Raw genomic sequence first — 12,879 nt, 5'->3', positions numbered from 1 at the left:
CTGATCCAGAAATGCTCAGGTCAATAGGAAACCATAGGAATTTCAGCAGGTTTGGATCAGGCCAATTAGTAAACTTGAAGGACTAATCTAAATTTACAGTTAACAGATTTATGAGTGCAAATACTTAACAAAAAATTTAAACAAATGGCTGTGCATAACCATAAATTAGCATTTGCATTCAACATGCATACACACACATTTATTTCCTTATTCTGATGGAAAAATCTGTCCTTTGGGTCTACAAATCAGAACATGATCTTAAGAATAATAATTTTTGCCCTGAGGTATTAACCAGCCCTCAGAGCCCTATGTGTTGCTGTGCTTAGGAGGAAGGTGCTACAGTAAAGCAACTTGCATATGGATAGTCTCATTTCCAGAAGTCCTATTTTCTATAATACAGGAAGAATCCACATAGCACGTGTGCAGTTTTTAGCTCATGCTCCCAGTGGGGAAGATCTCACATGGCTTCTTCTCAAAAACTAGTCTCTCGTGGCTACTCTTTCCTCCAAGAACCCTCATCCTTTCATTGCCTGGACACAAAAGGATCTATAAAACATGACCACAGAAAGATTTTACCTGCACTTGTTTCATGTGGTTGTCTGTAAATTTACTGACGTGCACAAACTTTCTGAGCAAAAAAGTGACATAAAGCTGCTCAATGGTTTCTAAGTGAAGAGCATCAGAATACCTCAGAATTTCATATAGGGTCAACTCAATCCTAAGCAACTTTTCACAGGTACTGGTCTTAAAAGTGCCCCAATCTATCAGAACTAGCACTGGCATGCATTAGAACTAAAGTCATCAGACACAGGTGGGCTAACACAGTGGCTGCCATTCTCCCTTTTTCACTCTGAAATATTTCCCTCCCGACATGATGGACTGTTGATATAATTTTTCAGGCTTCTGAAAGCTGAAACAATCACTTGTGCCTAAAAATGAAAATAATCAGAGGTGGAAAGTGTTTTGGACAATTATTGTGGTTTCCTTTGTGCATCCACATTGACTACCATCCAACCTTCTCCAAAAAACAACCCCTCAATGTTGACAGCAAATTTAAGTCTTGCTCTTATACCAACAACAAATAATGTAATCCACTGCTATTTCTTCTTAAGGATGTCTGCTTCTGCTGTTTGGAAGAAGCATTCAGCTGGAAATGAGAAGCTTTTCCTGTCTGATATATATATATATTTAAAAGTTGTAATCCCCCAGCAGAAAGCAATCACCTCCCATTCTGCTTTTGCTCAAAAGCTACTTCAATACATACATGTATGAAGGTCTCTGCCCTTGGATAAGGACCTGTTGACTAAACAACAGCTTGTGCCTACTTGTAACATCTATTTTCATGTCTTTACAACATTCTTTGTTGATTATCTTTTTTCTACCTACTTTTTAACTGTCCTGCCATTTAAATTACTCTGTCTCCTTAATTTCTGCATTACTATTAATGTTCCAAACCAAGTATACAAAGTTTCTCTGTCCTGGATAGTGAGTTCAGAAACGTTATTAAGTAAGTGCGCATCAGTTAGCTTATTTACTCCTCCCTAGCACCGGTGTCCTCTATTCTTCTTACAAGAACAAATTTTAGAGCAATGTTTAACACAGATTTACTGGGGACTGTGATACTTTTAGTCATTTCACCTCATTGGTACCAGCAAGTGTGATGTATAATGTAAACTCACTTGATACAATTCCAGCAGCAGAACTGCGTATTTTGTGTTTGTGTCTCAGATTGATGCATTCTTCATTTACAAACAATTTCTAGGAAATAATGAGGTGCTGTTCTAGTTCTTCTTCTGCTCACTCTCATTTCAATTCCTTTCTGAAAACTCCAGGTTTGGTTTTTAATCCATTTAAAAATTTTCATGTTTGGCATGGAGACATGTGAGCTACATATCTCCATCTCTTTGATGGGAAGGGAATGAGAAGGCTAATGTGCATTTTGGAAACAGAGCCGTGCTCTTGACACCAGATTAGTTCTTTGCCGCGTGTGATTAGCTAAAGTTCAACCATAAAGTAGTTGCAAATTAAAAAACAATGATAAAATCAAGAAACACTGATAAAATCCTCCTTCTAAATACAGCACAGTAATAACAATAAGACTCCTTCCCCCAAACACAGTTAAATCAATCAGCGTGACATAGAGAACACTCTGTGGTTCATCCATCCAGCCTGCAGACTGAGGGGTGGCATGAGCAGGGCTTCTGCACCCATTCTCTATGCTGCTTTCACCCTTAGATAGCAGATATGATTGTTAAAAATCTAGAAACAAAGCAACACACTTTTGCGACAAAATTAATACAGGAAGTAATATAAAGGCTGGTCTTTAACTGGAAGCTTCCAGAGGAAAGTGAGGAAAAATGCCCACATCACATAGGGCGAATACAGTTTTGTCAGTTTAGCACATTAGCCAAGAATCTCCAGTTAGCAGCACAGATGATGAGGTAATTTCCTCACTTGGCTCAACCTCTTCTGGAGTCCCCTTCTAGTTGTTTATAGGAAAGTGTCTTGGGAGGGTAGCTCATCCTTGGTTCCCAGAAGCAGCAAGATTAGGATAGGGTCTTTGGGATTTATTTTGTCTTTCTGTCCATCAGGGTAGGAAAAATGCTGGAGTTAGCTAAGAATTATATAACTACGCAGTAATAGTCTACAGAGCTACAAATATATGAATAATATATAAAAGCTAAAATTCTTTTGGCACCAGATGGACAGTGATAATTGTTGTTCATGCTTTTGTCAGTTTCTGTCTTCCCAATTACTTCAGCATTTTTTTCTTTCCTGTTGCTTCTGCCACAGCAGAGGAACTTGTGGAGCTATGCTGGAAACTAGATCAGCCAGCAACACTTCTAAAATTGTATTTAAAAAAAAAAATGGATTAGTTCCCACGTCCGTTTCACAGTAAATAATATTGGCATAACTGAAGGGCCAGAATACATCAGGGCAAGTCCCTCTGCGGAGGAACTGAGTGGCCACAGCAGAGTACATCTAAGGCAATACTGTTGTAGAGACCATGACAGTGTTGGAGCATAGCCTTTACTCCACCCCCTGTCCTGCTGCTTCTCCTCAGGACTGGCAAGAGGAGCTGTGAAGTCCCTTTTGACTCTGAGACTCTTTTTTGGGATGGATATATATAACTCTGAGGACAATGGTCTCAGTTTTTCCAGATCCCTGGTTATGGCAAGGGAGCTTATTAACAAGGACCTAAGATAGCAGATAATACAACCAGTGAGTAACCTACACCATAATATTACCATATGGGGTAGACTTCGGGAGTGTCTTTCACATTTAGAGCTCGGCTAATTAAAGGCTGCAAGATGTTCCTTTTCCTCCTAAAAACTTACATCTTTAGTGGAAACATTCTTCTCAAAGGAGTCTAGACTGTTCCTTTCCCATTTAAATTTCACATGAAATGCTTTATTTCAGTCACTCAGTGAATATGCCTTGGGCAACTGAATCATAGCTGACAGCAAATTAGTGACTATGATGTTGTGATTAGCAGAGAATACAGGCAACTGAGGACCTGCCCAAATATTTACTGTTGTCACAATATTTATGCCAGCCATTATTAGGGATAAATAATGGCCACAAAGAGGACTTGATTCCACCAGGTAGACTGTTTAAAAATTGTCGCTGATATTCTTATTAAATGGTGAAAATTATTTCTATTTTACTATTTAAAAAAAAAAAAAATTCTTTCTAGATGCTTACATTACTAGTAAATTTAAATATTACCAGAAAAATAGTTTCTATTACATTTCAGGAACAAGTATCATGAACAAACACACATGACAGAGAAATTTTATATTATGTTACACAGGGGGAGCCAAAATAGAACTTAAGGTCTCACACTAAAATCCAACTGGGAAGAAATAATCATTTCACTTATCCCTAGCAATGATTTTTTGAGGAGTTTAAATAAAAGTTTGCTTGTTCCGATGAGATTCACTAAGTAGATGTTATTTGATTTTTCAGATTCCCTTTTGGCTAGAAGAGCAATAGGCTGAACTTGCAGTTGAGCGACTTAGATGCTAAAGACACAATAAAAGTGAACTCATTGCATATTTGCCAAAGCATTTGCCTTTCATTTAATTTCAAAATGCCATCCAGTTATATGAAACCCTTGAAAAGGTTTCTTAAGGTAGAGCAAACAGGAGGATAGGATGTTTTAATCTTGTATTAAAGACTTTTAATTATTTATAATCATTTTTATTTAAAATACAGTAACTTGAACTTATGAAAAGACTCAGCACTGTTTAATAATAAAAAGAACCATCTGCTTCTTTTGCCTGTCCCTATAAATATTTTGTTACTAGATTACAGTGGAAAACATGAAAAGCTAATGACTGACTGACAAATAGACTATTTAGATATTGAAATGAAAATCTAATGAAGAGCAACATCACTAATCACATGTTATCATTTTGGGAAGCTTCACATAATGATTTTCCAGTGACTCAGAAACACATCCACCCTTGTCACCAGAGAGTGCAATACATTAGCAGCAAAAGGAGGTTTGTGGTACAGAGCACCATCTCTTATAATTGCAATACTTACAATGTCAAATATCAAACAGCTAGTACTAAAAACTATATTCATTTTCCAGTTTGAAGTGTGATCTTACACACACTCAAGCACATACCCAAATATCTATAAGACTGATTTCTAAGGTATGAAATACAAGGACAATTGATTCATAAAAATAGAGGCAGGAGGAGGAAAACAATTAAGCTTCCAGTAACCATTTGTAATTGTGGAAAGGCCTGCTTTAAAGTGTTAAATCTATTAAAGAGAAGCATTTGAGTTGCAGTCTCCACTGCACAAACACAGAACATGCTTAACAAGCCTCCTAGACTCGTATGTAGTCACCCACTGCAGAGTTCCACTTTAAATTTTCACATTCTTAGCCTAATCCCAGTAAATCCTGTGACATCACACAGGTATAACACAAAACGACCTTGCGTGGTGATTTTTAAGAAGCATTCCCACTATTCTTTTCTCAAAGGAGCTATCAGCTGTGTAAATGCCATATCTGTAATAACAGAAAGAGAGAAGTGTGCCCATGATCTTACCTCATACTCAAAGTCCTCTGCTCTATCTGGGTCAGCAGGCAGGCTGGAAAGATACTCATTACCTTCATAAAATTCATGCTCCACTGGGTGAAGAGAATGGCAGCTATGTGGAACAAAGCAGTACAATAACAGTAAAAGAGACAATATGTTTTTTTGTAAATTAAAAGGTGATAAGCCCACCTCACACCCTCCCCCCGCACCACCTCCCCTCTGCCTCCATCCCCACTTCATAATTTTCTCATCTCAGGAGTGCTACTCTGAATGGCCTGACAGCCTGAAAGGACCAGCACAGGCTGTTTTCTTTGCAAAAGCTCATGTCCTGTCTGAATTCATTTTGCTGGGTTCATCTTTAGGTAGCTTACACAGGGTGATTTCTTAAAGGGGTCTGGTTTGGTCCAAACTGCTTCACTGTGACATTTTTTGATTCCTTACACTCATAAAGGTACATAACTCCAGATTCAGGTGCCATGTCATGGCTGTGGGCAACTCATTAATTATCTGGTCATAGTCTTGAACAGTCCACAGGCCATATCACGCTCACGAACTCTTCAAGAATTCGCGTAAAATAACTTGCATTATCCTCGTGTCAAAGTGAACAACGCGGTGAAGGGCACTTCAGCAACTGCACAGTTACAAATGTCCATAAATTGTACTGTTAAATGGGCTTGGAATACAAGGAATGAAGTCTTTACAACATCTTTAGACCCAAGGTTGGATCTACAAGGCTTTAGATCCAACCATACAGTATCCAATATGGATCTATCTTAGTTGAGGCAGAAAACTCTTCCCCATGCTGTGGGCACAGGAACTTCAATCACAGTAGGCCACAGTTTAGAAATACCCAGTAAAAGCTCAGAAAGACATGTATCCTATTCCTTGTTCTGCAGCATCTAACCTAGGTCTTCTAAAAATGGACCTACATCAAAGTCGAAAGTGGCATAATCTGTATTAGCATCAATTCTGCAGAAACACAACATGCTAGCATGTAAAAAGCTCTTGGGCTATTATAGTTTTGCAGGCTACAGAAGGTCTGTAAGGTCATCTGGGGTCACCCACTACATGATGTTATTTATGAGGTGGAGTCAAAAGAGGAAGAACCCTATACCCTGCTTATGTATAAGCACCACCTGCTGGTGTTTGCATCCAATTCGCTTCCAAAGAGAGGTAATTTAATTCATATATTTGATCTCTATATTTCTGGAATTGTTTCACTTTTGATAAGGAGATCTTTATATTAAATCACTTGATTTTTTTGTAAAAAAATTTGGAAGAACAGAAAACAAGACAAGCTCTTTCTAGGTCTGAAGAAGCCTTTTTTTGTACTTTGGAATACAAAGTGTTTTTCTTCTTGACTAGGGCTTAGCTTTGGGCTTAGCTTTGGATGAATAAACACATAGACACAAAGTAAACATGGCTGAGATTCCTTCTTGTAGCCCTAATCTACAAGCAGAGTTTCGGAATGCTGTCACTGAAGCCTGAATGGGATAGTGGTTACTGAAAACATTTATTACTTATTTAAAGTGTTTCTGACTCTTTTTCAGGAGAAGGCTAGAAGACCATCACTGCAATGCCTCAGTCCTCCAGGCAAACAGCAGAAAAAGACAACCCATACCTGTCTGAAAGTAGAAAAGGGCAGATATCAGGAACTGGTGGTGTGGAAGGCCTTAGCTTGGCCAGAGCCATAATATGCTCAAAAGTGATGTCAGTCTGAGTGCTGGCATCCATAAGCCGAACATCCTGAGAGCTACTGTGAGTTTTGGTAGCTGGGGCTCGTCGTAAAACCTGAACTACAATGGGCTCCTTGGCATTGCGGAAAGCTTCCACTGCTTCTTCATGAGTGGCCTTGGAGAGGTCCTTCCCATTGACCTAGGGAAAAACAGAATACAGCAAAGGTGAGAGAAAAGGCAGCAGGAAAACATGGGTATAAAATATAGGGGGATGAATTATTTGTGCAGTACATCAAGCCACTTGATGACATTGATGAGCGTATTTTGGTACCCATGCAAGAGGGAATATACAGCTGAGAAGAGAAATAAGTTTTTTAATCTTTGATAGAAATTAGTAATGGTTTGAACTGGAATCCATACCATATGGAATAACCCAACGGAATCCAAGCACAACAAAGAAACTACAATATTTAGAAGGTAATTTAAAATAATTTCCCTTATCCTGTTGTATTAACTTTGTAAAATTCAGCTAAAGTAGAAGGGGTGCCTTTAATTTTGAATTTCAGCATTTTCTGTGGCATGCAATTGTTTTAAAGGATTTCTGGCATAGTGCTGTTATTAATGCAGATGTCAATAAACATGTCTCTGATGTCTAAAAAGAAACAAGGCCAATTTTTTGTGACAATGTTTTGTCACTTATTTGCTATGGCTATTATACAACCATTAAGACCAAAGATAGGAAGATTTGACTAGCACAGTCAGCTGCTGCTCTTTCAAGGAAAGAGAATGAACTCAATAAATAATTTGCTATGAACAGACAAATAATCAGCCAGAGAATACGACATTGCAAATGTAGTATAGCTTGGCAAAACTAAAAGACTGTGCCAAGGTTTGTCTCTGCTACAGGCAAAGCAGCAAATTACTCCTGGTCTAGATGAGGCCTTAGGGTATTAAAAAAACTTAACTGCAAGGTTTGATTACTCTAAATTTATACAAATTCAGGTGTTTGGGGCAAGATTTGCAAGCATCAGGCCACTGCAAAATGTGAAGTTTAATTGGTCAATGGCAGTCAGTAGCTAAGTCCTTGAACACAGGGCTGTGCAACATCCTTACACAGAAAATACTATTCCACTGTTTCCAGAGCAGTGGCACCACTGTTGATGATCCTGTGCTGGGGTGGAAAGGTAAGGTTTCCTAGTAAGAAATGTGACTATCTGAAGGTACCAAAACCTGATTAAAATTTATATTCCTGGAAAAACTTCTACACCACAGGCAAATCAGAAATAGGATTCTGCTGCAAGGTCACACTTGAATTTTCTTTGTACAGACAATTAATCATAAACCTTCATAAAACTTAATGAACTAAGTATAAACTCTCCCCAGAAACAGGACAGATCCCATAAATTACTTTTCCCTAATATTTGCAAATATTGGTTGAAATGAAAATTTCTTTGCCACATTGCTCCTTCATTCAAGAAATTCTTGGAAACTTCTTGTCAAAAAGGACAAAGCTAAAGAGGAACAATGTCAGCAAACTCAAAACAACCTCAGTAGCTCAGCAGCCTTCAGTAATATTTTGAAGCAACTTGTGCAGCCATAGTCCTGTCATATTTATGTGCAGGCTAGGATAGTGCTGACCATTATTTTCATCTGTATATCAACTCAACAGGTTTCCAGACTATGTGCACAAGTACAAAGCAGCATTATCTTTCCTCTGACTCAACTTCCAAAGAATCAGCACTTTCATGGCCATGTCACTCAAGAGGATGTGCAAAATAACTGCATTGTGATGTAGCCACCAATGTAAAGGTCAGCTGACCTTTCTAGCTAGCCCTGATGCTGTATGCAGTGATGAGAAGCCTGCAGATTTTGAACACATTTCTATACATATAAAAGCTCCAAACTCCTCACGCTGAATGCCCGTGACACCCAAAAGTACCACATCACGGCAGCCTAGACTGCGAACAGGTAATTCAAAAGGCAACTAGGTTGGTCACATAAGCTCAGTGCATATCTGTGGTCTGTCTGATAACTGAAGCCAAAAGTATTGATTTAACATTATAATTTTATAATTTAAACTATCACTGATAAAATAATAACCTAATTTTAATCTAATTTACATGGAAAAGTATCAGTTGTATTTAAGAGGAAGAGCCAGAGCAGTCAAAAACCAAAATTAAGTTGTAAGAAAACCAAAGAAATTTCCCCAAGGAGAGAGCTTCTGTAAACCCTCTCTGGTAACTCAAGTCACATTGCCAGGGTGTTCAGACTCAGCCCCATCTAATGGAGGCAACTAGAGATAAAGCTTCAAGCCTGGGTCTTCTAGCCACTCTTCAATTCCAGTCTCTGCCTCATTCTTGTTTCTAACTCATATCCTATCAAGGACACAGTTTTTCAGCTTCTGTGTTTTTCGTAACAAGAGTGTCCTACAGGCCATCTGAAGGACTCGCATTCCTAAGGCCCTAAGAATAGAAGAATTACTTTCCTGACTCCCCAGTCCCTTTCAATACTTTTTAAGCTTCAGATAACTATATAATGTTTCTCCTAAAAGTAAATCCTTGGGAATAAAGAGCAATGTATCAATTGTTTTCCTCTATTCAAGTATAAAACACACAATCCTTCTGTATCCCAGCTGAACCACGTGGATTTTGGCACAAGATAACCATTTTATCACTTCAACAAATCTAAAAGATGTTTGGATAGCATATAAAACCCTTCTTGGTTTTTGAAAACCAGAAGCTCTGTCTATTCACATCAGTCAATATTTATCACTTATTCTGAGGAAGTAGACATAAATTCACAAAAATATCATTTATATGCAAATTTTATTTCTAAAGAATAATAATATTTTAAAATCACATGAATGTGAAAAATCACAAAAGATAACACATTTTCATTTATCCTGGGAACCTATGGCTGACCTCTATTTTCATTTAAATGCCTATTTAATCTGATGACTTTAAACACGTTCTTCTTTATTTGGTTTTTTATGAAATACAAGCACACTGGACCTAACTCTTGTTTAAATTGTTACTTGAAGTTCACCAACACACTGTCGATCTGCATAAAGGATACCTAATTTACAAATGCCTCCTTTCTCTGAAGAAAATCTATAGCTGAATTACTCTATGCTGGCAGCTGTCCTGTCCACTTGGGGCTGACAAGAGAGAATTTTTCTTAAAACCTAAAGCCAGTACTAGAGATGGGGTTGGAAGCACTTCTCATGCAGGTTTCTTAAGGATTTTCTTCCTCCTGCATTACACTCCAACATAAAACTCACATATAGTTACCCTGGGAGTCAAAGACAGCTGAGCACTTATTTACAGCAAGCCATTTACAGGTTCTTAGTGGGTGATTAAATAAATTCCGTGCCTGTGAAAGGTTACTTTCAGTGGAATCCAGGGTACTATTTTAAGTGGATAGAGAAATCAGTCACTTTTAACAGTCAACATAAAGACAAGGGAATACATTTGTTGTAGCAGATGGGCTAATTAATCCACAAGCAAGTTGTGAATGTTAAGTAAAGAATATATCTTTTCTCATGTAAACCATCCTCCTGCCCTCTTTGATTAAGCTTTTGTTTAATGAACGCTCTTCCCCCTGCTATTGGACACACTGCAAAGTCTGGGCCACTTGTCAACATCTCCCCCGGAGTGACTAGTGGCCACTGCCTGGATCCTTGCCATACCCTTTGGATTCTTGCTCTAAACCCAGCCACATGCAAACTTCATCAGCATCCGAAAATAAACAAGGAAATGGGCTTTGTCCTTCATGCAAATGTCAACTGACATTGGCCAACTTCCACTTCTAATGCCAGCACCAGTGTACACAGGCTTATTCCCACACACAGAGAGGTAGGCAGCAGAGAAGTAAGGACCGGGCTAAATAACAAAACAGTGACTATAAAATATGTAGATAAATGGTTGTTAATTTATCTTAAGTTATGAATGCTAAAGAAAAGGTGAAGAAAAATAAGTCTTTCAATGAAGATTGCTCCAGGATTTGTCACTGCCTGTGACTGAAAATTTAAACTGCCTTGTCTGTCTTCTAACACTTTTCTGCTCTTGATCATTTAATGCTGGGCTGAATTTTTGAAACAAAAGAACCAGAAATGTGGATGTTTCCTGTAGTCTTTACTTTTTCCATAGTAAGAGAAAAAGGAAAATAGCAGAAAAAAGGGGGGAAAAAAGAAAAAGTATGTATAGTCATGTGAACGCAATAATCTCAAAAGGTGTTGCATTAGCAGCTCATGAGATAACCTCCTATCCTCAGCAAATATCTGGCAAATGCAGGTTTAAATTTAAGATCAGTTCTGCTGAAGTAAAATCCTTTGAGACGCTTCATTTATTCAGTAAAGGCAATGGGAAGAATAACTGAAGTGTTCTGCAAAAGCAGAGATGTCTAGACACACAGCTTTCCTAGCTAAATGACAGAGATGCTGTCTGACATGATGATGGAGTTCACACAAGGCTCACCGTCCTAGGAGATTTCAACACCCATGCAGAAGATGCCCCTGACCTGACAGGTGCTAAATCTGTTCTCATCACAGCAGTCTCTTCACCTTCAATCTCTCACCCTAAATACACCCAGGCTACCGTTCCCTGGGTGCATCCTTGGACAGCAGACCTGCAAAAGATCAAACACTGTCCTTAAGTTTGACCAGTTCTTCTTTAGAATGGGAATTTAAGCCCTTCCTAACTGCAGACAACAGGGTAAAAAACAACACTTCAGCTTCCTCCCAGACTTACAGCTTTGGGCATACAGAAACTCTAGAAAACTTCCACTGCCAACAGCTGTGAGGCTCCCTGGGCAGGACAGGCTGGCACTGCACATGTGAGCTCCCAGTGACACACATGCAGGAGACGACACTGTGAGTCTTCTGCTAACACAAATGTGATAGTTTATCTACAGAAAGGGCATTTGACACACTGACACTTTAGGTTACAGTTTAGTACTAAGCCGCATTTCATCAGCAAGTTAATCTGAAAGATAACAAATTCAGCCATTATCCAATACCACTGTCTAGGTCAGGGTTCATGCAAGTTCAGTAAAGGGACAGCTTTTATATGCTGGTTAATGACATTTCCTCTTCCTTAGCCAGATGAGTTAAGCAACTCTTGTTCCAACTTGATTCTTTGCTGCCCTGTCTGTGAAATCTTGTCATCCTTCCTAAAAGCTACGCAAGCTGCTGAACATGCAGGCTCTGGCTGCTTCCCTCAAGCTGAACCACAGGCTTATAACAAGAATTACATCTCTATAACCTGTAGAGCTAAGGTTTGTGCTGTTTGATAGCTGCTTTGTGTAGTTGGTTCAACAATACTGAATAGGCCCAGGCAACACCCAGTACTCCAGCCTTCTGTGCATCTCTGTGTGTAACCAGCACACAACTTCTATTTCCCAATAATTAGCAGAAATCTACTGTGGCTTAAAAGCCTCTGAGCAAGACAAAACAAATATAACAAAAACTGTGAAAACATAAAAATATACCTATTTCCACTCTGTAAAATTTCCTCTTAGAGGGAGACAACCCCGTGACTTCTTGGCAAATTTGATAATTTAAACAGCAGTTGTCAGAAAAACAGCACACTCCTTTCAACTGACCTCAGGATGATGCTTCATTTTGCCAGAGCTGTTCACTGAGATCAGTGCATATGTAGGCAGGTCTGACAGCTAGAACTTTTCTCTATGGAGGAAATGACATATTTTGGAAAGACCTCAGCAAAGAGCTGGACACTGCCTGGAGATATTGCCTAACAAGCTGTCCTAGGGAGTTCAGAAGATTTTTGAACAGGGATGGAAAAAATCTCCCAAGAAGATGTACAGAGAATGGACAAATAGTTCTCATCACATTTGCAGTTAATACAGCAAACTAGTGAGCAAGGTAACTAATACCTGGTGCTTGTGAAACTTTGGTTTTGCAACAAATAGAAACTCAGTATCTTTTTCATGATTTACCTTCTCCACCCAGTCACCTCTAAATAAAACAAAACCACTGCTAGAAACATCTCCCAAAATCCTGTGTGCAGAATCATGCTCCATGTTTTGAAAAAACATTCAAATCTGTTGTAAGCAAAGCAATCACTGAAGATCCCCCCCAACTTTGGGGGGACGTTTGGGGTTTTAAATCCCAAATGTATGGACTGCCT

General features: G+C 38.8%; 1 protein-coding gene across 2 annotated transcripts in view; it reads right to left on the bottom strand.

Moving 5' to 3' along the window:
• Nucleotides 1–12,879, bottom strand: part of PDZRN4 (PDZ domain containing ring finger 4) — a 236,764-nt gene that overhangs the window by 33,184 nt on the left and 190,701 nt on the right. For both annotated transcript variants that reach the window (XM_040062120.2, XM_040062122.2), the window contains 2 exons: nt 6,679–6,932; nt 5,067–5,169 (listed from right to left, as the gene is read on the bottom strand). In XM_040062120.2, the coding sequence (XP_039918054.1) occupies nt 5,067–5,169; nt 6,679–6,932 (357 nt within the window). The remainder of the gene's footprint in view (nt 1–5,066; nt 5,170–6,678; nt 6,933–12,879) is intronic.

The sequence above is a fragment of the Hirundo rustica genome, chromosome 4 (genome assembly GCF_015227805.2).
Source record: "Hirundo rustica isolate bHirRus1 chromosome 4, bHirRus1.pri.v3, whole genome shotgun sequence".
Lineage (NCBI taxonomy): Eukaryota > Metazoa > Chordata > Aves > Passeriformes > Hirundinidae > Hirundo > Hirundo rustica.
This window is presented reverse-complemented; position numbering and strand designations above follow the sequence as displayed.